Consider the following 25,834-nt stretch of genomic DNA (forward strand, 5'->3'; position numbering starts at 1 on the left):
GTGCACACTCCAATTAACGTGCCCTAACTTGTTGTTTATCACGTCAAAATATGAAAAAGTGAAATGGCTGGAGTTGCTTGTGCCATTTTGCAATCTTTGCTTTTTCAACTGTGGGAACTCAGCCTCCTTCTTTTATTCCTTCAACCACCTTCTTGAAAAAGTGGTGATATCTACACATATCCAAAAACCTGTTGATATTCGAGTCTCTTATAAACAAAAGTAGGTGTGTTTCTCCTTTTGACCTGAAATATGGGCTTCTCTTTTGGGCATGCACCCCAGTTGAGACAGATATTCCTAATGCACTGTATACATGTCAAAGAATGCTCCTAAAATTTGAATATTACCTGCAAATCCCACATGTCTCAATTGGAAAATGCTGCATTAGGAAAAAAGACTACTCGGACTACCCAAATGGAATGTGCTGATGTGGTTTAACGAAAGCTACTGGATACAAAAAAATTCCCAAGGGCATGAATAAAGTATCTATCTATCTATCTCTATCCATCTTACTGTTCTCCACATCAAATTCAGAATTTTGTCATATTCTGAATAATAGAATTATATTAGTGTGCATGTAAATGAAGTCGATATTCATATGGGCATCTGACTTCTGCATTAAGACAGACCTGAAAATTGTGAACTTATCCTTTAAAGCAGTAGTGGCTTGCAGAATGGGCTCTGCTGACTTTAGGTATTTAATACGTTCCCCACTAGTGCCTGAGAGTTACCATCGAACCAATCTATCATTGCGTGTCAGGGATCAAACATTGGAGGAGGACAAAGAAATCTCACCTACAGTACTGTAGAATCAGACTCTGGGATTGCTTAGTTTGAGATAAAGCTTTTATCCTCTTGATAAAGTTCTCTTTATACCACTGACCTATGACTGTAAAACCTGTGGCACAATTCAGCCCACACTGCCACACATTCCCTCTCTGGCTCCACCCTGTGGCGCTTCTTGGCAAGTACACATTTGTCAACCACGTAAACACACAATGTAATATGTGTTATGACCAAATTAAGGTTAAATTACATAGGGCAGATGTAATAACATTGCCAGCAGTGATTGGAGTGGGGCAGGCCAAAAGTGAAATATGGTTTTAAGTTCAACCCGCACAGCACTGCACCACAATGTTTGACTTTTCTGGTCTGTGTGAATTTTGTGTCGATTTGGTAATTGCCTGTAAAAGTGCATGGATATAAATCGAAATTTTAAGGGTGTCGGTTGATGTGCAGGAGGTCCCATGTACACTTGGACAGAGGGCGTTCTGTTCTGAAAACTCACCTATCAAGCTTTCAACGTTGAGGCTGAGGTTACGGCATTTGAAGTCAGGGTCCGCTCCATTTCTGTGAAGCACGATCTGAGCGATACACTCGTCTATCAACTTGTAGTACTGAGGCCTGCAGGAAGGAGGGAGTGACAGATTTACAGAGAGATGGATTAGGAGACAGAGGGAAAAAGAAGTGGGGAGAAATGGGAGGAAGATAAGATGAGAAGGATGGAAAAGAGGGTAACAATGGAGAGGGAGAGTCAATATGTGGTGCTGGAGGGGAAACAGAAAATGTGTCACTCTATAACACACTTTGCATGTTGTATCCACAGCGTCCATTGTTGTAGCAAATGTATGTGTTGTGCAGTAACAGTGCAGTCTGCATTAATAAAAAATCTGGCACATACGTGAGCAGAGGACGGCACTGACAAAAAGCAAGCAGGTTCATTTGTTCAGACAAATGTGTGAACACACATGCTTTGTCACTTTGTCTTTGTCTGCAACTGAGATTGGCTGTCTGTGTGAGCATGACAGTTTGAGTTTCTTGTCACAAAGATTGATTGTGTGCAACTGTGCTCCTGAGAGTGTGTTGGTGTATGTCCAGCGCCCCGTGTCTGATCAAGCCAGCTTCACACAGACACTCAATTTTGGAGGTGTCTTATTCCCTGACCCCATTAGATGCTGCCAGAGTCACAAACTCAATACTTTATTTATTCTGTCTCCCTCCCTCCCTTGTCTCTCTTAGTCACTCTGCCTTTGTCTAACACTTATTCCACTCCTTCACTATACTTCAAGGTTTGTTTGTTTTTTCCCTAAAGCTCAGATTTATCCGTGGAGCGAGAGAGACATCTAGTGACATTCTGGAAAACGGAGACAAAGTGGAAATAGATTTGTATTTGGCTACATTTTAAATCTGGCATTCTTTATGAGCCTGAACATATTAAATTTAGACATCAGGTATATTAGGGAAACGGTGGTTGGAAGGCCTAAGGCTATAAACATTTTGATTAATCCTTAAATTCATGTGTCATTGGATTTGTTAAACTACATCTATTAAGCCTGTACAGTCTGTGTACATGCACAGTAGGTGCATGTCTATAATGTATGACCATTCACAGACTGCATTTCTGTATTCTGATAAATTACCAGGCCTCCACCTCCACTTGAGACTGAAACACAGTGACACCAAAAATGAAAATAGACCAAAGCGGCAGGTACTCTTTCGTTCATTCCCACACAAATGCCAACCCTTCCATTCCCTGTACTTCCCTCCCTCATTCTCTCAACATCTATCTAGCAATTTACCTCCACTCTCAATTTCATCTCCATTATTGTTTCGCCCTCCACCTCCCTTCTCTCTTCATCTCTGTAATTATCAAGCTGTATTTTCTGCCACTCTTCAGTTCTCCCTCCCACCCTCACTTCCTGTCTCTCTGAGGAGTCCATTACAGACCACCTCTATTGTGTTTCACTGGATCACCTGAATGGAGAAAGCAGGTTAGGAAGGAGAGGGGAGGTAAAAGAGACCTCAGCTGGGACTATTTGTTTGAGCCAACCTACCTTTTCCATTCTCACAATTTATTCCCCAAACGGTGTTAAAAATAAACTATAATATCATGCCTGTCTGATACCTTTAAGGCACCAACAGAAACACAACTGACTCAACTCAAATGTGTGCACACCTCCATGTGTTGTTGTGTGTTTGGCCTGTAATTTTAGGTAAAGCAAAGCATTCCTCCTTTCTTGTTGCTAAGTGTGGAAGTGGACATGCGTGTAGATGTGCACATACTGTGGCGTACAACTCTTGACTTGTCCTCAACATTATTCTACCCCCGTCTTGTCATTCAATTATTCACTCCTCCTTTCTCCTCTGTTTCCCTAGCTAAACCCCCAAGGGCTTTGGGAGACACAGGGAGAGACATTAGCATATTTCTGGTGATAAGAGGTGATGGCGTTCATTTCTATTAAAATGGAATTGGACTTCTTTGCATGTATTAATTTCTCAGCCTTTGAACGGTGCTCTAGAAAACAAACAGCAAATGGAGGACAGGGCTGTGAGGAGGGAGAGGAGAATGAAGAGAGGGAATTGAAGAAAAGGGAGAACTATTCCTTCTTAAGTTTTCCTTTTGTCTACGTTATTTGGGCTTTTCTTGCACTGGTACTGTAAAATAAACTCCCACAGACAGTTACATAAGTACTTTCCTGTACATATATGATATGGCTGTATGATGCTGCAATAAGGAGTCCAAATTCTGCCTCCTAATTCTAATTCTAGAGTGCACTTCTGCATATTTGCCTTGCGCTGCATGCAGCTATTATCTGCTCATCAATCATTCAGAGCATTTTAACAATTAGCCTTCTTCTAGTTTTTCTTACCCATAAAAGACAATTTATGTGTCACAATAATAGAACAGCAGTGATATGTAAATCTCAGATGATACAGTATCTAGCTACTTGTCACAAAACAATACCATATCAACATATCAGCTCTAATATGTGAATGTGTGAGCAGGCGTATGAGTGAGAGAGGCTGTGTGTCAATATTCATGTGTTACCTGGCCAAATAGTCATTACGGATCAGCAGCAGGTGCTGCATCAGGGACAGGAAGTGGGTTTCGGCCTTGGAGTCCTTCACAGTGTTGACTACGATCTCAAACACTTCCCTCACATCGGTGAAGCAAAAGCAGTTAAGGCTTAATTAATACAACATAGAAGTAGATATTAAAAACTGAATACACAGTTGTCATTTGTGCACTCAGTGTTCATACAGTGTTGCAGTGAGGAATGCAGACTGTGTTTACACTGTATTGGTTACTCCTGGGAGACACCTGGTGTTGAAAATTATAACTGCATGTCAAAAGCTGAATTGACAGCAGTTAGTTAGATTCCTTTTTAAGCTGTTTTTAAAAGTACATTGTTACAGTAAGGGGGGCTTTCTTCTTGTGGAAATCTTGTCCATCCTAGATGTTTCCATTTTTTCCTGTAAATATGTATTTTTATCAAGCAGGACAAGATCATTATAGACATTCAGATTTTACAGGGATAAATCATATTTGCATAGAATAAAGTTGTTAAAGGTCCAGTTATCCCACCATAAAAGTGGCCAGATAATGTGTTCACAATATATCATAGTTGTAGAAGCATGATACTAACTTTAACTACTGCTTTTAACTAACTTTTACTTTTTCTTTTCTTTTTTATTCATTATGATTATTTAATTGTATGTTTTTATTATCTTTTTTTTCTCTATCACAAATGATTGTCGATTGATTGTCTTATATGTTCAGCACTTTGTGTTGCATTTAATGCATGAATTGTGCAATATAAATAAAGTTATTATTATTACTATTATTATTATTAACTGATATTCTGGCAGTCCCCCACCCATGTGTGATTTTGTTGTTGTTTTTTAACCCAGTCTCCTCAAATAATGCTGTCAACTGAAAGTTTTGGATGGCAGTTCTAGTAACAATCTCCTGTCATATATGTGTTTGTTTAATATAAAGGAAGCAAAAAATAAAATAATTATAAGAAGTGTGGTAGAATGAACCATCAAGTCCACATATAACAGAAGAAACTGACACTTAACTATGTAGTTTTGTTGTTGTGAAGCTAATTGGCCTGACTCATCTCTGATAACAAAAACAGATACTTAGGAGCCAAAGTCCATCAGTGGCTGGATGTTTGATGTTTTGCTGTTCTTTACTGCAGTGCAGATGGGCAGCAGATGTCTGTAACATGCTAATTGGCAAAGACGGATTTTGAATGTTAAAAAAAAAGTTCACACAGGGTTACAATGTCCCTGGAGCCTAAAAGATTATGCTTATCAGTATGAAAATATTCATTTTGCATCCGTCTTAGAAGAAAGTGAGTGGTCAGGCTGATAACTGGGAAGAAAGGGAGCGATCTGATTTTATGTCAATTCATTCATTAATTTTTATAATGAAAGGAATAAATGCATATAATTCTACATCCTATCTGTATGAATTGTAGTCATTCTTTTATTATAAAGAAACATTATGAAGGTTATTCCTTTCATTCAGTAAACTGGCAAAGTAACAAAACCATGAGTGTGCAAAGTTATGTTGTAACCAGGTAGATAGATTTTCAAGGTCAAAAAGCAGACCCCGACAATTTCTACAGAGGGGCAATTTTGCTCAGTGAAAGGATATTCCATCTCAATGCGGATGTCATCAAGACGTGCTTTGAGGTCCTCAGAGTCATCTTCAGCCTGCTCATCAAACACCGTGAGTTGCACCCTCAGCTCTTCGTTTTCTATCATCCGCACCTCCTGCCGGGAGAGTGATGGGATGTAGGCGGAGGGATGAAAAGGCAAGGGGGAAAATGACAAGAAGAGTGTGACAAACATTGAGTTTGGACAGTTGAGAAAAAAGTTTTCACAGCATATGAGCGTGTCTCAGCCAGTCAGCAAGACAGAGGCATCAAGAGTGAGAGAGACACGAAGAGTAAGGATTTGCAAATGTGTGTTGTTAGAGTCGCTTTGAGAGAAGATCAAAAGAGAGTGTTTTCTGTACCGTCAGCAGGTCTCTGAGTCCCAGTCTTAGCAGTTCAGAGCGAATATGGATCCTAAAGTCCAACTCTTCTCCCCGGCTGATCAAGGCGTTGATTAGCTGCATACAGCCACCCTGCCAAAAGAAACACAAGTCAGCTTTATGATTTAGACTAACTGGATACATAATAACGGTAATACAAAACATGATATCTGTAAGCCCATGCAGATTGCACCTATCGAATGCAACTGGGTTAATGTAATTTGTTAACAAAAACAAACATGGGGACTCATAATTGTTAGCATGTGTGAGCATGTGCACCTTAAGAGCGATGTTGTGGTTTTTCATGCCAGCAAGCAGAGGCTGGAACCTCTCGATGTCCCGTCTCTCTGCCTCCTCTGTAATGGCCTCCAAAACACGCTCATGACTGCAAAAAAAACAGACAGTTATACACATCATATATAATGTTGCTACATGTTGTTAAAAACACATAAATACAAAAAATATGCTGAATTAAAAAGCAAATTCTGTCGCTTTATTTGACAGCTGCAGGTGAAAGAAGGAAAAAAAAAAAGATACACAATTGTTCATTTACTGATGTCAATGGTAGGTTTCTAGTAGCTGCCAATAGAGCTGTTCAGAATATAACTTCGTGTAACACTGCAGACTTTAACTGTGGGGACAAATTGGTTGCCCAAGGCCATAATTGCTGTGTGTTCAACTGGTGTCAGCGTTTTACTAATGCTTACAGGTTCTCAGGATGTTCCAAAATTGAAATGGCAGAGAGCAGCTTGACAGCATCCACCATCATATGAGGCACCCTGGGGTTGATGGCTCTAACCAGCAGAGGAATTCCCTCATCTGACTCCAGCATGGATTTAAGACCGTACTAAAGGGGAGAGAAAGGAAATAGGAAGAGAGAAAGCAAAATGAGGTAAAGTCCATTAAGGTTTATTTTCTGCAGCAAGAAGCTCAGACTCTCATGGTTCAAATTATAGTAGTAACGTCGGAAGAATCAAAATCAATTTGTCTCTTGCAGGCACCACACCCATTATGCTAAATTACTGATGTGTAATGATTAACACAGATTCTGAAAAGATTTCTTCTAATTACCTAAAGTTTCACCCATCATCACACTGAAAACTTAAAGCACTCTTAAAGGTTACAGATGACTGCATTTATTGTAATGAACTGACCAAAGTTGGTTACATTGAATTCATAACCCCCTCTAGTGGAAGAATTGCTACACTACAACAAGGACATAAAATGGGATGAATATTATTTTATTACTGGATCTATTGCTTACAACTACTTGCGACAATTATGTGTACCCATACCAAAGAAATACATTTTGATGCACATAAAAAAAAACAGTCAATGTTTCTTACCTTGTTGTTCATAAAGGCTTTTAGACAGCGAATGATCTCGTGTTGACATTTCACTCCCATCATTCTAATTGGGGAATGAGAGAGAGGAAACAAACAGAAGGACATTACAAACACATTACTAAAGAGTACAACTGCCTATTATGTGGTTTAAACTACTCACGGGTACTCGTCTTTGTCTTCCTGCAGTCTTCTCAGCAGATTCAGCAGCAGGGCCAGCCCCTCATCTCCAAAGTTCTGCACCCAACTGGAAGTGACACACCGTGATTAGTCCACTATGCTTTTACCATTTTTACATTTTATCACTTTGTCGTTCTCTAAAAATATATTTTGTTTACAACATTATTTTCCCATTTCCGTTTGAAGATTTTATTTTGTTTTCTTGGTATGCCTTTCAACTTGATTAAGAGACAATGGCCGCATGGACAAGATAGCCATGTTTTATAGCATGACCTACTTGTAGTTCTGGGGTTGAAATAAATTTTACAATATTAGAAAAATCTGTTTTTTTTGGTATGTGACTTTTTTTTGTTGCCTTAAATAAGACATAAGGAATATTCACTCTTATTGGAAAACAGACTACCACCAGATGACTAAACATAAGTTATTTAAGTTTTCAGGTGCTATAATGTTTGAAACAAAGGAGTAACTGCCAGATGTTTTCAGTCATAATAGTCCAGAAATCTGAAGGTCAAACTCTGTAATGTAAACCGTGAAAACATTACTGATTGAGCCTGTTATCGACAAAGTTGTCAAATGCAATCAGGAGTCGAGTATGGACTATATTTGAAAGTCATATAAAACAGTAGGCTGAATAGAGATCCCCTGTGTGAGGGACTGCATAAGGATTTGTCTCATTTCAGTCAGTAATCCATAGCAGCTTTTTCAGCAGCAGTTGAAGCATATTTGAAAAGGTCTATCACCTTTGCTGTGTGAGATTTTTCTTTGCAAAATGGCTTAAGCTTTGTTACATGGTGATCATGAAAGATCAGTGTCTCTAAAGCTCAGGTCAGAGCAAAGATTTATGACGAGAAAGTTGAAACTTGGAACTAGTTTACATTAACGCGACTAGACAATACAATGCTTCGTCTCCATAGCAATGACTCTCTGTGCTTCCTTTTTAACTTCCCGCTTTTCAGATATAAGTAAACACTGTAGGTGCTTTGTCTTCTGAGTATGTGTGTGTGACACGGGCCCATACAGCGAGCAGCAACAGCTACCCAACGTATGACACCAACAGACCATGTGGACGGAGACCAGGATACGTGACAAGCACGGGGATGTAAATAAGATGGACTCAGCTTAATGGGGATGGAGGGCTGTTGTCAGAGAATGCCACAGCAAACGAACACACCATCTGCTGACAGTTTGTACCTGACTTAACCAGCTGACTGTAAACAGATGATGTGTCTTACATTCTAAAACCAGCCACTGGCGACTTGACAAGCTGAGTCGCAGGTGACATCATCAGCCAGCTTGAGGCGAACTGAGATGGGCAAGTTCACACCGCTGCAACTTTTCCCTGCTAGTTCTAAATGGGTTTTGTCTTGCTGTGAATCTTTGGTCTAAACCGGGCTTAAAAAGACTTCCCACAAAGTCCCACTCGCACTGAGGTCTGGACTCCACACCAGGAGGATGAAACATTTCATTTAGAGCAATTTTTTAATTTATCTGGTTCCATGTTTTATCTTCACAGGCAGTGTATGTACTAGGGCTGTAATAGTTTGTGTATTTGGCAAAGGGGTCAAGGGTCAGTGCATGCAGCCGCACACAGAATGCATAATATTTAGATTGATGCATGTAACATGGAACCAAAGTAACCTTTAGACACAAAAGCAGAACGGGATAATGCAATTACTTGGGCAACTGGCATTTACACTGGCATGTAGCCAAGGTGGAACTTATTGAAACACTCCTCCTAATGCACAAGTTATATTTTTTATTATTCTATTTATTTTGTATTTCAGTTTAATAGCACAAGAGATGCTTCTGAGTTTTATAGCCTACTGTGACCTGTTGCACTTTGGAAACATGTACGTTCAGTGTTTGTACAGTGTAACACAGAAATGTTTGACATGTTGCTTGTTTTTACGATAAAAATAGTTTACTAAAGTTGTCTTGGTGCTAAATGTTTCCTCAGTTCCCAGCTGGAGGATACTGTCTGTCGTTGAGACTTGCATTAATGTCTGTTTTAAATTAAATGAAAAGCAACATATGCATGTGTTTTTTCCACACTGCACCAAACCGTGACTCCTACAGCAGGGTGTGAAGGGAACCGTGACCTCTATGCACCATTACACCCTTATCTGTATGTAACTATATGTGTGTTTTACCTGACGGGGTTGTTATTGAGTGAGACTCGCAGAGATTCCAGACAGCTCAGCAGCTGCATGTCTCGGTAGTCTGACTTCAACTCCTGGATGTACATCATGGCTGATTTGGAGCTCTCCTTCTGGTTCTGACCCTAATCGACAAACCCAAACAGACAAAGTGAGCGCACAAACACAACATCGCTCTGTGTTCTGCATTTATATTTGTCTTCTTACACGCTGTAATTGGTGTTATTTCCACAAGAAAGCACAACGACAGGGCACCGAGGGAGACAGTCAAGCTTAATCTGAAATTTTGATTTGCAGAATTAAAGGCTATTGCGTGTAGGATTTGCTCTTAATAGGCTTGTTTCACAGTTAAATGAACTGTGCTAGCAACCATCTGCGCTTGGTTATGTAGGTCCTTTGAGCTACTCGCTTTCATAGATTTGATTATATTACACCTGCTGCTTTTATTCACCCAACTACTAGGAGGGTAGCTGGTCCTCCAAATGATGGTTGTAAAATTTCATTTACTCTGCATTTCACCAGTGAATACATTTGTACAACATCTAAACATCATCAACAATCTAGTCAAAGCATTTTCTTTCTCAAGCGTTTGGCTGAGTAAGGACACACTTCAACCGCATAAAAAGGCAATCCCTGAATACAGACAATCAAGGAAAAGCCTTTGTCTGCACATTTGTATGAGCAATCATTCTGAGATAATAGTGTCACTGTATGATCTAATCACTTCTTTAAATTGGCTTTTAAACACTTTAGTCTGGCTGTGTGAAGTGAATATGACAAAATTCATATGTACTACAGCACTACGTGTTTAGTTTACTGGACGATATGGCGTGTAAAGAAGAAAACGCTTTGTAACTGGTGCTGATTTTAGTCAGTGCTGAAAAAGGCCCTACGTGAAGCTACAAATTCCCTGCAGCATACAGTATTAGCAACATTTATTTTGGTACTGACAGCTTTAGACGTGTGGAGGTACTGGGAGACCATCTCTCGTTTGATCATAATGTCTTTTTCCCTCAGAGGCTGCTGCTTCTCCTCGTTCAGGTTCATATCCACCTGGAGAGTCAAGAGGAAGGAGGAAAGGAGAAACAGAAAGGAGTGGGATTAGAGGGGGAAAACAAAGTGTTTTGAGACAAGGAGATAGCTCGATGAAAAATCTGTAGACTCAAGCATTAACAAACAGAAAATACACACCGATATGGGAATCAAATTGTATTTATAGCTGTGAAGAGTTACCCTTGGGTATTTCAACTAGTCTCTCCTAAATTGGAAGTAAAGCCCCCAGTGAGATGCTGACAGATGCTCAGTTTAAAAGTTTGAGCTGGAGTGGTTTTGATGTGCTAAGACACTGAGCAGAATTATTAGATAATATGACATTACTTAGAGGAACTCTTAATATAGAATATCAAACATTGCAGTTTCAAGAAATACGTAATGTGAGGTCGCTTGTCACATTTTGTCAAAGCATACATATTTGGAGCAAACACAAACGAAAAATAAACTCTTTCACAATTATAGTTGGGTTTTTCTTTTAAAACATATTGGTAATTCTACATTAAGTGTAATTAATCAGAGAGTGATTAAGAGTGAGTGGAACAAAGCTGCAACCATTTATCAATTAATTGATGAGTTGTCGACTATTAAATTATTCATCAACTAATCTGATAATGTCTGTTTGAGTTTAAAAACAAGTCAAAACACTGATGATTCCAGCTTCTAAAATGTGAATATTTTCTTGTTTCTTTACTCCTCTATGACAGTACACTTAATATATTTGGGTTGTGGACAAGACAAGACATTTGAGGACATCATTTTGGGCTTTGAGGAACCCTGCTCGACATTCTTCACCATTTTCGGACATTTGAAAAACCAAACAACTCATCAATCATTTGAGAAAAGCACTGACAGATTATTTGACAATGAAAGTAATCATTAGTTGCAGCCCTAGAGTGGAAAACACCAAGTACAAGTTTCCATGTCTGTTTAGAGGAGATACTGAAGAGGTGATTCTCCAAAAGTTTAATATTTCACTCACACACACACGCACACTGACGCACACACTTTTACTGTCTTTCTCACCAGCATCTGTTCAAAGAGTTCCAGTACGTATTCATCAGAATGATCATGCAGCATGGCACTCTGAGCGTTGATCTCATAGCTGGCAGCTGAAGAGTGACGCTGACTTGGCACATGGCCAGGCTTCTCCTTGTCCTTTTTCATCCTCATGCTGGTGAAACGCTCCAACTGGATTAGCAGACAATATGACACAGGTTAGAGGAAGGAGGTCAGGGAGAAAAACTGCAAAGTGTGACCATCACTGTAAGACCACAAAAAAGGTAAAAATCCCTCATCAACTCACAGTCTGAATTCAGGCCTACTTTCTTAATACCAACTTATGACTGAAAAATAACAAAAATCAAAAGGGCTATTTTTCCCATCACTTTGGGATATCATATTTTCTACAACAGTAGAAACCTTTCAACACTGTGAGATGATGATTAGGGATTAGAGACGTCAGAGGTTTTTGCCAACAAACATTGAGACACAAAGTCAACATGCAGTCAACACTGGCAGGCACAGAACATAAGACTCAGTTTTGATAAACAATAGGGGATTTCCTTCCCTCTGGTTTTAATGACTTTATGTGGTAAATTGCCAAAACTTGCATTTTGTATCATTTACTGCCAAATAAAAAAAGAGCGTCAACTTTTGGATACATGCAATCTTGGCACATTTTGACATAGTGACCCTCCACAATGATTCAAAAATACTAATCAGTCATTGTGTACGAGTGTGGCATCCTCATGTGGCAGGCACATGAGGGCATCACTGGTCTGTGTGCCAAGCATTTCATGCCATCAGTGTGCATCTTCAAAGCATGCACATCCAACGTGAGCACAGCACAGGACAAAACACACATACTTAAAAACACGTTATGGTGGATTAGGCTTGTGTGACGGACAGTGATGTGACATTTAAAGGACAAAGGTGAGTCGGTTTATTGAAGATCAATACGACAGAAAGTCAAGTGCACAGGTGACAGCTGAAAGCAGTAACAAACCTACCTCATCAGGAATCAGGCGTTTGAGTTTCTGTAAAGGATGAATGGATGAAAGGGAGAAAAATGGAACGGAAGGGTAGGAAAAAAATCAAACAGACGGCGGGGATCAGCAGTGACAAGAGGGGAGACAGATGGAGGGAGAGAAAGAAAAAGAATCAATTAGACAGAAATCATTTATGACAGGAAACAGATCCAGGAAACTGTCTATAGAGTTCATAAGTGATTCGCAGCAGGAAAAAGGGGCACACTATTACCCAATGTAGTCACTGAAACATATCGACAGAGAGCTACATTTAAATGAGCTGGAATCAAAGTTGAGGTAACCAAGGCACCTGGAGGGAAGTAATTACATGTGTGACCTATTAGTAGCAGATCAATAGTCAAACAGTCAAAGGCAGAGAGACATCAATACATTTTTAAAGGCAGGAAAGTGGCACCAATATAAATGAAATACACTTGCATGTCTTGACCACTAGATGTCAGGCTACATTCAATAATGTCCCCCTAGGAAACCCATTGTTGGTAGAACCACTTTCAAACTGGACAAACACATGGCCTGACAAAGTCCATGCAGAGCAAGTAACATGACAATGTCTCAAATAAGAATAGACAGAACTAATGAGGGAAGGGGAAATGGAGGTGAAAAATACTTTTAAGGACAGTATCAACATTCTGTTCTTAACTGCAAATTTCCCTTGTAAATTAAAGGCAAGCTGTTTTCCATGTATTTTGACAGGGTAGAGCAAAAGTCACAACAACCCACAAGACAACAAGTAGCATGTAACCTTGAGGGTTAGTCTCAGCTGCAGGAGTGTGAGGGTCAAAGGATCACAAGATCAAACACATTAAAGGACCACACACAAACAGACTAAATGCATAGACAAATGTTTCTCTTCTCCTGTGGTGCACTGGCCTATATGTTTAGCTCAGCTTTTAAGACAAAATCTACACTCAACAATTCAAAAGTCTCACAATACTCTGCAATATAGATTTCAAAAATCACAAAAATTTAAATAACATAATATTATTATGATAGAAAACACTGATACCGTATGTAAGAATTTTGGTAACTGAGGTATGGGGTAAAAGAAGGGAACTTCTTTGTCCACAATCAAATTATTACAAGGTAATAACAGGTTGTTCCTGTAAAGCTACATTCTCCCTTCTTCATCCCATCTATCGGCTATCTGTTGTGAATAGAGCTTCAAAAATAATATGACAGTCTCCCATTTTGATTGTATTAAATTAATGTAAATTGAATAACATTTGAATGAAGACAAAGTAGATTTTTATGTCTATATCAAAAGTGAAAACAATAAATACCATGCCTTTAATAATTCAAGACACTGAACTTTTCCAGTCCCAGATAAAGAATATTACATCGAATTCACCCACAAATAAATGAGCCTCGCAGTAGTGTGAAAGCAGGGTTTGTCAAAGTTGTAAAGCATTACTTTGGAAGGCAGTATATAGAGGTAGTTAATATAATGTTGTTACTTTTCCTTCAGTTCCATATTACTGGTAAAATATATGAACCAAGATTGTGAAATACACCTTTTCAACAGCATAAAATGGCACCATCATCTACTCAGTAATATATCTGGTGACCACAGTACAGTATTTGTACCTTGGATTTACCATTCTGTTATTTGTATTTCTAGAGAAAGCTCCATGTACTTTTTTGGCTATGAGAGTGAGCCTGTCTTTTTTTCCTTTCTCTTTGACCTCCACGTGTTACCCATTGTCTCTGAGCTCTAAAACAAAGCGTGTCGAGTGATTTACAGTTCATGTGAAAGACCGCAGAGCAAAATAACTGTGGGACAAATATAATTCAATTGTAATACATTGTGATAACTTTGCTCTGTCTCTTGTTGAATGTGCTGGTGTGAGTGTACATGTCTTGCCTACTAGGTGTCTGGCTACACCCAATAATGCCCCCCTAGGAGACCCAGCAGGGATGCTTACAACTGCCATAAGACAAACAACATCTTCACACATTCCCTGCAACATTTTACTGTCTTTCATTAGTATAATTAGAACTCACATTAGAATAATAAAGGACTCACGTTAAGAAAAAAGCCACACAGTAGCTAAGACATGTTTCCCATGCCATTAATAAATCTGACAGGACAATGTAAAGACAATCAAAGTTTAACAAGTCAGAATGTTTTGCCTGATGGTTTACAGTTCTGTGGCAGCAATCAAAATGTTAAATGCATGATGCACAATGCCACAAACACAACACCACCTCTTCAGTATCTTAGACTGAAAGATATTGCAGAGAGACAAACTAGTGTCAGATGGCATTAGTATCAGGAGATACTCAATATAACAGTTATCAAGCTTCCTCTAATATTTGCCTTACAGCTGAGGCTTGCACTTTCATCAGTATTACAGAAATAATTCAGGACCCAAAATTTGCCAATGATTTTTTCCTTCAGTAGTTTTCCCTAGATCCGTGTGTGTGTGTGTGTGCATGCTTAAGCCTGCTGACAGCGTTCACATCCAAATAAATCAGATCAAATGAATGAAGTCGAGGAAATGAAATGAGTCAAGGCTGCGGTGAGCTCTGCCGCTTGCAAGCTGTTGTTCCAGTTGTGCTGCGTTTGTTTCATCTTTTAGTCACCTGCTGCTTTTACATGACACTGAGTTAGGGGTACATGAAGCAAATCTGGCTTATTGTTTCAGTTTTACAGCTTTTTACAGATGTTCAATGTAGATAATTGGCCTTTTGTACCTATTTTTTCGTTGAACATTTACTGTATGGATTTTGTAACAACATTAGTGTAGTCTTTAGGACTTCCTGTCCCCTTGTCAAGGGATGTCTTAAGAATGCCTACAATAACATGGGCGGCCACAAATGGACGAGTTAATTGGACATTTTTCTGTAGCAGGAGAATAGGTAAAGAGGAGGAAGAAAGACAGAGAGAAAAAGGGCAGTCTGATTATGGGGAGACTAGTCAAAAGACGGAGGTTTCCGCTTGCACAGCTGCCATTAAATAACAGACCCTCAACCCATGCACACACACAGACATGGGCAGAAAACACACGCACACAAATGTTGTGGTGCTACTTAGCCCACAGAACGGAAGTAAACAGCTGACAGTAGGCAGAGTGGATTCTGGGTAATCGCACGGGAAACTGAATACACAAGTGTCAGGAAGACAGTGATCGAGATAGAGGGTAGAGGAAGAGACAAAAACCATTTGTGAATTTGTAAAGTTCCGCTTTTTAACCCACAAGTACATTTATATGCACTCATATACAAAAGTAACCACGGTGTTTGAGCAAGGATTGTCTTTAAGGGGTGAAATGGGCCTATAAGTACTGTCTTTCTGTCTGAGGGGAACCATAAAGGCAACAATGAACCGCTTCAGAACCACTTTCTGCTCTGAGTACCAACAAAGCCTCTGTTAAATCAATGAGACAGTGCCAGCTATGATCCAAGAACTAATTGGTTATTCACACGGCTGGGAGATATAGCTGAAATTAATACCAAAATACTATACAAATAATTTTCAGATACACAGCATATCACAATATGGCAATGAATGCAAAATTATGTATCAAATAACCTAATTGTTATTCAGTGCAATGAACTGTTTTTCACTGTTCAGTACTAAACAAGACAAAACTCTTTCAACTCTTAAACTTAATTGCTTTAGTGTTATCTTTTAATTACAATCAGCCTAAAATTATTACGTTAAACGGCGGTTTTGCAAAATGATTACGTGATATAATCATATATCATATAATCCACTGACAGTCCATACACTACAATACTGAATTACTCCCAAACCCTGGCTATTCATGCTATTCTCAGAAGTATAATGCCAACATAAAAATCTCCCTGAATGTGTGTGTCGGCTAAATTGATCCTTAACACAACACTGAAAAATAATCAACTCAGCCTGTGGTGCGAAAGGCTATGCCTCGACAAACTGATGCTATTAAAATTGACAGAAAGAACTGAGTAACCTTTGTAGCAGCATACCAGCATACTTGTGAATGACAAGGGGAAAACCAGTCACACAAGTGGAACAAAAGTACATAATCTCATTAATGTTTGGCAATTAATCTACAGATGACCACTTTAGTCACAGTAGGAGTAGTGTGCCGTTTTCTCAATTTCATCCTAAGCCTAAAATAAGCAGCTAATCGATTAATCGAATTATGACTGGCGATCTACCAAAATAATTACAACTACTTTGATGATAATACAAACTGCAGATTGTGTGCTTACTCCAGCTTCTCAAAGACATCTCTTTGGGATCTGTGAAACTGCAATTGGATTTTTTTAACCATTCTGAGACTTCTTACAGACCTAATGATTAGATAATTATTACGTAAAAGTATTCAACATAATTGAATAATGACAGCTCCCTCCACTTGGGCTCAGAAAGTTTTTCGCTGACTTCGTCCAAATACCAAACCCAGAAACTCAAACTCAATTATAATGCAGAGGGGTTCCACAAGAACAAACTGCCAGCTGAATGAGCCGATTCATCTAATCAGCCACAATGAGCTGATTAGTTGAAGTGGTGCATGCGACAGGCTCCATCTTACTACAGTTTGGGTGAAGATCAAGCCACCAACACCTCAAAAGAGTAAGCAACTTTTACATAGTGGCCATAGGTGGCTTGAGATAGCAGCAGGCTTGAAACAGTAGCTAGGTTCAGCCAAATGGATGTGTCACAGCACCCAAAGTTACTAAAAAAACAGGAGTTTAATCTGACACGACTGGGGCCTCGGAGCATTAGTGTTTTGTTTTTAATTCAATGATATCATTATTTTTAGGATAGGCATGTTCAACTGTACTGTATTGTCTATAGACTTGTCCAATATTACTTGGGGTTCCCACAGGAAATTGGTAATTGGAGGTCTAAATCCCAACAAAAGCATCCCAACATTAAAAGCTAGTTAAGTTGTAATATGCATGATCGTTTTAATAAGGGCTAAAAGGTTTAAACGAAAATTAAAACTGCACAACTGCAAGTGAGAGTGGTGCACTGATTGCTGCTTTGTAATTTTCTGTGCGGGGAAAAACTCCCTCCAGTGTCCCAACGCAAAGCTCTTTACAAAACACCCACACAAACAGCCGCACATACAATAAACACTCCAAAGGGAGCGTTATTACGCAGCCTTGAAGGCAGCACCAAAATAAGGAGGATAGGAAATGGGCTCTGTCTGTCTTCTGTCTGCCTCTACAACTAGACAGCTGAAGAGACCACGAAATCAGCAGATGCATTTGGCTTGTGACAGCGATATAATGAGACAGTCACACGGCATTGCTGATGTTTCTCTCTGTGTGTGCGTACCTGCACCTGTCTGTGCATACATATTTAAGGAGCGGGTCCTGGGAGTGGTGAGAGATTATGTAAATCAGAGCAAGAGTGAAAACTAAGTAAATGCAGACTGGCAGAAAGCAGAGTGGCCACTTTTACAGGCAAATGAGTGAAGCACCGACAGTTCTGTCAGATGATCATTTGATTGATGCACACTAAGGTAATGGCTGGGCTGCATGTTAGGTGGAAAATATGATTTTTCTGACAGATATTGCAAATGTGATAAGGATGTGACATATTCTGTATTTGTCTTAGGGCTAGATTTATAAATTAAGTGAATAGCATCCCATCATTATTGTATTATGCCAATCTTATATAGGCTCTGACAGTATGGATTTTTTTCTTACCGCAGCGAAAAAACAACAAATCCCCTCAGTATGGCAGTTTACAGTATGAGATTGTGGTGTTTATTAAAACTTCAGTAATATCTGCCATCTTAAGTTCGACACACAGGTCCAAGTTGGCTCGCTCACCAGAGCAGCTCCAGTCTCCGTCTTTGCCACCTGTGGCATGGCAGCCATCAGTGTTGACAGGCTATTACTTGTGATGTGCAACCAATCAGATAGTGCTGTGGGAGGGTAATGGAGGGAGGCTACATAGTTCTGAATGTAGACAGTGGGGCTGCATCAGGGCCAAAGTAGCCCAATGTTTCATTGACTTATTGTATCAGCTCAAAAACAAACCAATAAAACAACAAAAAGAAAAAAAGAATGCAGTGATGATGGTGATGACCTCATCACGGTAGCGTCAGATGATCTTGGCACTGTGGTGATTTGGTTATCATCACAGCCCTAATCTCATATCCTGTATTATCTTCATTCCTAAGAGATACCAACACTGGTGTGTCCACAGATATTTGTATATTTGAACGTTCATAATCATAAAAACATCTATTAATGTTTTATGGTATACAATAATGCAAAGCAAGTTTGTTTAAGTTCTGAATATATACAGTAGGTGAAAGCTTTCTATTAATCATATAGGCCTATACAGCAATGGCACGAACAAAGTAGAATGTATGGTCATGTCATTACAGAGAGAACTGAGATCAGCTATGATGCTGACCAATTAAAGTCCGTAAGGCACTTGTAGATTTGGGCGAATTTACATTTTCTATCCAAGTCGGATTATAGCTACCGGATGGTAAACTATCCCGGAAGAAGAAAAAAAAGGCCTGAGCAATCAACTGTGTTCAAATGAAAGGACCGGAGGTTTTAAAAGTAAAACTTAAGCTGGATTTACATATATGTTTGTTTGTCAGCATTAGTCACTTATCAAAGATCTCCAGGCAAGAATTAGTGTCAAGCCATGTCTATTACTGTACCACAATTGAGTTGTTCTGATTGTTTCTCAGCCTTGCGTGACGTTTCACTTGGTTGTCATTTGGTCTTACTGTGTAGCTTCACACACAAACATCCATTGTCCAGTACTTCGAAAGAAAGGGATTTTTGTTATGCTAAAAAAAAGATGAACTGCAATAGGACAGAAACACAGTAAAGAAAGAAACGCAATAAAAAGGTTATTGCCAATCTGATCTGAATCTAATCTGCCAACCTTTTGTCTCCACATATCAAATGTATAAATCATAATAACATAGAAATTACTATGATCTTATGCCTTCACAGAGTATAAAAATTCAAAGAAAACCCGTCTGTTAAGATGGATGTGGGGTTACTGCATTCATATTTCTGTTTGTGTTCTCTTATTTGTAATGGGTAAAATGCAGAATTGGGGTTGTAACATTTCTGGATATTAATACCATGTGGAGTGGGGAGTATAGGTGAAAGAGAGGGATATGATGCTGACATGAATGTGTGGAGGGAGCAGACGAGGTGCTGGGTGTATGGTGTGTGGCAGTGGAGGGAAAATAAGGTGAAGATGGAGGGTAATGGAAGAATGAAATAATGCATATTATTCCTACTGTGTTTGTTTTAAAGAAAGATGGGTGCAATGTTAAGGCCACATACATGAAAACCTCCAAACACTGAACAGTAAAAGTTGTGGAGTTACAGAGCAATGTGCTTGTCATTGTATTGCTTACAATGTTGCCATGGTTACACACAGAGTCTACTCATGATATCGCACAGGGGGAAGTAGTACATGGGCAGGCACACCCAGCCACAGCTGAAAAAGTTTCCTATGAATAGAGCCTGAGCAGGAAATGACCAACAACCCTGACGTAATGCACACACACAAAGCTGTGTGGAGAACAGGGTTCTTAAGTTAAAAAAACACCTTCCCTCCCATTTTTAAGAGTTTACGTTGCCCTGAACCGAAAAGCAAAACATCCAGAAAAAAATGGGATGGGATTCAGAGCAGGGTGTAACAGTGTTGAAGTCACTTTTTCAGAGGAACCCTGCCTGTTGACACATGCAATGTTAGTTACAACTTCCAAGCAACCTGTGACAAGGAAGAAACGCAGACCCTCACATAAAGAGGATGAAAGTTAAGAAAGAGCAAGAGTCCCCAAAATAGTACATACAATATTTAACCAAGGCTGTGAGGTCTAACCCTCAGAGGCCAGCGTCTCCTCTTCATTACCCCACACTGATTTGGAAATCTTCCAATTCTTACACACTTGATCTTCTCTATGCTGCACGCTCCTGCACGCCTCACTGACCTACTGATTCAAGGTGTATTTGAGTGCACTGACTGTCTATGTGTGAGAGACTGATTGTATGTCAGTCCAAGTGGGGCATGTTTGCTGCATGACTGCTCCCCATCCTTGGTCTGCTGTTGTTAGTGGAGAGACAAAACCCAACTACCCCCACCCGCCTCTGCTTGAAACAAGAGAGGGCCTGTTGCCATGTGTCTAATTTTGCACCCTGTCTGTCTTCTAAAACTGAATAAACTTTAATGAAAGGTCAAATGAATAGCATTCAATTAATAAACCTAGGTCCCAGATTGGTTGTTGTGTTCACAACAGAATAGCAATTGTCTCTTCAGGAAAAAGCTGATTTAACTGAAAACATCCCCTCCCATGGTTCCATAGACTCATTTTGATGGTCCATTTTAATTAACTGATTGCTAATACAACCAGTAATGCATCAAGCCGCACATGCAACACCTTTCAAAATGCCAATTATATCCTACAAAAGGCCACTTGTGTTTTACCAATATCTTAACAACTCATAGCTGCCCACAGCACAGATACCCCATCATATTAAGGAAATGTAATAGTAGTCAACATTTACAGAGCAGTGTCTAGTCTTGTTTGGTTAGTATTAGTTGAAACTGCCATAAGAAAAAAATCAGTTTTACTGCATCTTTCAAATTAATGTGATGCCCTAAGTTTTTATTTGTTGAGAAAATCAGACAAAAAGGCAGAAGGCCGAAACAATAACGACAGCTTGAAGGAGGAAAAAGCCAAAAGCCGAACAAGCCACAGTATATAGACCTCTAGTCCATATTTAGCTTTGAGATAATTCAAGCAGTACATAAAAATTAAAAGAAATAAAATAGATAAACAAAACATAGACATAGGCACTTGGGCGCTATGTTAAAACTGTCACAAAGACGTAAGCCAAGAGGCTTACTGATGCATCTCAGATGCTCCCCAGATATCTGGCATGCCAGGTATTTGGTCTGAGACTTTGTTGGCAAGATAAAGCCAATGACAACGCAAGACACTGGTTGAGGACAGGGACAAGAGGCCCTGCAGCACTTTCCAAGGTGTATGTATGTGTTTGAGAGGGAGAGAAAGACAATGACAGAGAAGGGAGGAGAAGGTGGAAGGTGGACTATTGCACACATTATTTCTGTAGGCTATTACCCTAATAACTTGTTCAGAATGCTGCTTTGTCACTTATTGACTTTGATCATTTCTAGTCACACACCCCCGACACCAGATTGTGGGTTGATCCACGCAGAAGAAAGATTTTGAAGTGTGCAACCCCCTGTCGCAGGTCAGTCATGTTATGTGAAAACCACAACCACCTCAAGACTCCCGATTGTAAGACAAGTTGTGTTACATGAAAAGTTTAGAGATCTAAGGACTCTGAAAGACTTGTAGTGTGACCTGAACATAAACCACCCGCCACCAACATCCTGCCCCACTTCCTAACTACAACTGGCCACTAAAGAAACTCAACATGTAAATGCAATGTCTTCTTTACAGAAATTGGTGAAAGGCTATGAGCTGTCTCACTGCATTGTATGCAAGTGACGTTGGTGTCATGCAGCCAACCTTTAACCCAAAAAACTACTTCATTAGGTTCCAAAACACAGCACTGGAGGTTGTGCAGCATCTCTCTTTCTAGATATTTTTCGTTCCACTTGGAGCCTCAGTAAAAACTAAATACAAATATTATGTTTTTTCATTCCTCATTCCTCTTCATGTTAACATCTGCAAATGAACTGGCCTGTGTATCATCAGGGCTGTCAAAATTGAAAAATGTTTAACTACCACTTTTAAAAGAAAACATATGGTTGAACCAATCGTATATCCTTTTTTTTGGCCTGATGTCCATAAATGGGCAAACCAACACAACAAGATACATAACTACTTTAACATAAGCACATCCTTAAAAATATCTAAGCTGCATACCTACACATTGCAAATTAAATAAATACAATAATGTCCTACACCACAAAACATTATTGAAAGAACGTCATATATCTCTCTCTCTTTTCTTAATTCTGACAATTGATTGTTTTTATTTAATCAGAAGATATAATCAAAGTTAGAATATTCGTTGGGACCTGTGTCCACATAGCATTTTTTCTCAGCGCTGATGTCTTTTTTCAATTGCTCCTGATGAGGAGAGAGCGTAGAGAACACACCACCTTTTTCTTGCAGCCACTCAGAGTGCTTCTAGTTGAAAATCTCAACTTTTCAGAAGGGTGCTGGTGATTTCATGTCGCTTCTTCAGCTAGGCAACTGTCACAAAAATGACAGAAAAACATTTGTGGGAGCAGACCGGCCGGCAGACACTGCAGGTTGCTGGTAAGTGTTGTGTTTTTATCACTGTACCGTTCTAAGGTTTTTGTTAATCGTGAAATCAACCCTCTGTCGATGCAGTGTCGCCTTAGCTACCTAGCAAACTTCAATGTCACAAAATTGTTGTCATAGAAACAAAATCTACACACAGCGCGCCATTAAAAAAAAAAGGGCTGGGGAAACCTTTTTTATGAAGCGCTGAGATAAAGCACTCTGCGGCCTGCAATCCCTTTTCGCTGTTGAAGACAAACACTATGTGGACACAGGTCCTTAGTTCTACATATCACTTTTTTTATTATTAAATAATCTCAACAACCAGCGCCACAACAACAGATGGGATGTGAATTCATTTTATGCATACTGAATGGAAACAGGTTCTGAACCTGTCAACCTCAAAGTTCCCCAGTACCTATCCAGAGCTTCAGTGGCTGTTGCTATGACAGATACCAGCCACAGCTTTAGCCAATTCAGAAAACTTCTCCATAACAATGGGGAACAAAATTTTGCATCACAATGAGTAGATTACAAATGCTGGATGTATTTACAGAATTCTAACAAGTGTTGCTTGACCCCACTATTTTTTTACTAAAAGAACAAAGAATTTTGCCCATCGATAGTACTAATGAGTTTTTATTCTGATCCAAGCCATAGAAGTGATCCAGCAGCTGGTCACAAAATATTGTTGAAGAAAATGAAGAGGGCTTTTACTTCCAGGCTCCTGGACAATCACACATTTCACACTTTCTAACTGTATGGGGATTACCAGTAAGTAATACAAGTCCTGAACCTGTTGCCGAAAAACAAAAGTTGTACAGCAGGTGTCATTAAAAATGGACTAAACAGCACACACATGCACGTACACTCACAGATACACATTTTGCTTAGCTGTATGCCGTGTGCTTACCTTTTACCTTCCACCACATATGAACCAAACTGCCTTCAAAATCACTATGAAGTATACATCACTGGTTCTCCACTCTCAGGCATTATGCAGTTACAATCACAAAGCCTTTAACTGCATTTCAAATACATTCTGCTTAAATTATGGGAAAACAAGAATTACTAGAATTACAGACGTGTAGTTGCATGCCTTTGCAAATCTGCCAAGTTGCAGTTATCTTTTACATTTATGTCTGTGAAAACATGGATGCCTCGCATACATCTTCCACCAGGCAGCAGAGAAGATCTATACCATTAGCACAGTTTCAAGGTGGGAAACTAAGATTAGTGTCACCGATTCAGTATCTGACCAAATGTCTTCTCTTTATGAGTTATGATGTTGAATAATGGCCAGAAAAGTGTTTTGGTAGAACATTATGATGTCCGCGTAAAGTTGACCTTTTGGATATAAAATGTCATCACTTCGTCATTTTATCTTATTACACATCTGTGTGACATTTTGACATGATCAGCATATGAATTCCCGAGTTGCCAAAACAAGTTTTGTGAGGTCAAAATGAGACGGACGAGGTCGCAGTGACCGTGACCTGTGACCACCAAATTCTAATCAGTTCATCCTTGAATCAAAGTGGATGTTTGTGCCAAATTTGAAGAAATTCCCTCAAGGTTTTTGAGATGTGTTCTTGAGAATAGGATGGACAGACAACCCGAAACATAATGCCTCCAGCCACAGCTTTCACCACCACGTAAATATATTTTGATAAATACCTATATCCCATAATAGCCTCTATGATATAATAATGAACAACACAGATTAAACTTTAATGTAATACCACTTACTGTGGGAGAGCAAATAAAGATAAATCATCATACACCAAAAACTGTGAAAATCTTTGTGTTGGAAATGAAAGGGGGGAGGGACATTAAACAACACCAGTCTAAGACACAACAACACAAGATTAAGCCTATAATTTGGAGAAGAGCAGGATTTTACAAATGGGTTTTACAGAACACTCACAGAGATATTTAAAGGAAGTCGATCTGAATTACCAACACTAATAGTACACAATTCAATTATGCCCACAGATGGCAAGAGAGAAAGGGAGTTATGGAGGTTTTTATTAGACTTTAATAGTTGTAACCTACAGAAGACAATCCACAAATGTGTCCGCAAATATCTCATTATCCACATTTTATTTGTGTTGTGTAAAGTCATATTCACAAAAACTGAGAGCGCTTTGCAAATATGCATAACTTACTCTGAAAACATGCATTTTAATTTCACAGAGAAATGTTTTAGGTTTTACAAACATAAATAATTTCACCAAAACAAATACATGTAAATTCATATTTACTCACTCGTGGATGACTCACCCATATGTTTACATGGGTCAGGAAAAATCAAAAGCAGCACTAAAATAATATGGTCAACCCACAACTCCCACCTCCATCTCTCTGCAATACCAACAGCACAGGTCATGTTAGTTTATCATCACCAACAACAAAGCTTGAAAGAGGTTGTTTGATCCTTATCATTCACAACTGTAGCATCAGTAAACAAAAATGCCAATTACAAAACATTTACTGCTAACATCTGATATTCACAAATCGTTCCATCGGCTATATTCAAAGTCGCAGACAATCATGACGTTAAAAAGCACTTCATCAGCAATGTCTTGTCATAGTTGCAACACCAGAGTTTAACAGGAAAACTTAATACATTCACTTTAAATGTCACCACAAAATACAAAATGATGAAACCATCAATACAAGCAGACTGGGTGCAGTTACTCTATAAGTGCATTATGCCACAGCCATTTTCATATTTCTTGACAGTGTCATTTCTGTTTGAGAATTAATAAAGTTTTCCCCTGAATCACTGCTAGTGCTGTCACCTAATCTGACACTGTAACGCCTCCAAACAAACTTTACCTTTGTAAGCCGTCTTGTTTCATGACTGCACGCTTCACAGACCTCAGGTTTCTTTGCACTTCTAACAGTCATCTCTATACAGATAAAAAAAAAAAAACTGGTAGTGGGGTGTTGGGCCTTCAGAGTCATTTAAGTAACGGCTGTATCTTGAAGC

The 25,834-nt window shown here is 39.2% G+C and overlaps 1 protein-coding gene across 1 annotated transcript in view; it reads right to left on the minus strand.

Annotated features, from left to right (window-relative positions):
* Nucleotides 1–25,834, minus strand: part of LOC126388554 (protein diaphanous homolog 1-like) — a 115,523-nt gene that overhangs the window by 75,098 nt on the left and 14,591 nt on the right. The window contains exons 2-13 of the mRNA XM_050041745.1: nucleotides 12,569–12,595; nucleotides 11,583–11,747; nucleotides 10,458–10,559; nucleotides 9,501–9,631; nucleotides 7,331–7,414; nucleotides 7,171–7,234; nucleotides 6,532–6,671; nucleotides 6,104–6,209; nucleotides 5,807–5,917; nucleotides 5,444–5,562; nucleotides 3,827–3,943; nucleotides 1,286–1,401 (exon numbers count right to left, since the gene is read on the minus strand). Of these exons, the coding sequence (XP_049897702.1) occupies nucleotides 1,286–1,401; nucleotides 3,827–3,943; nucleotides 5,444–5,562; nucleotides 5,807–5,917; nucleotides 6,104–6,209; nucleotides 6,532–6,671; nucleotides 7,171–7,234; nucleotides 7,331–7,414; nucleotides 9,501–9,631; nucleotides 10,458–10,559; nucleotides 11,583–11,747; nucleotides 12,569–12,595 (1,282 nt within the window). The remainder of the gene's footprint in view (nucleotides 1–1,285; nucleotides 1,402–3,826; nucleotides 3,944–5,443; nucleotides 5,563–5,806; nucleotides 5,918–6,103; nucleotides 6,210–6,531; nucleotides 6,672–7,170; nucleotides 7,235–7,330; nucleotides 7,415–9,500; nucleotides 9,632–10,457; nucleotides 10,560–11,582; nucleotides 11,748–12,568; nucleotides 12,596–25,834) is intronic.

This window comes from Epinephelus moara, chromosome 4, assembly GCF_006386435.1.
Source record: "Epinephelus moara isolate mb chromosome 4, YSFRI_EMoa_1.0, whole genome shotgun sequence".
NCBI classification, from domain to species: domain Eukaryota; kingdom Metazoa; phylum Chordata; class Actinopteri; order Perciformes; family Serranidae; genus Epinephelus; species Epinephelus moara.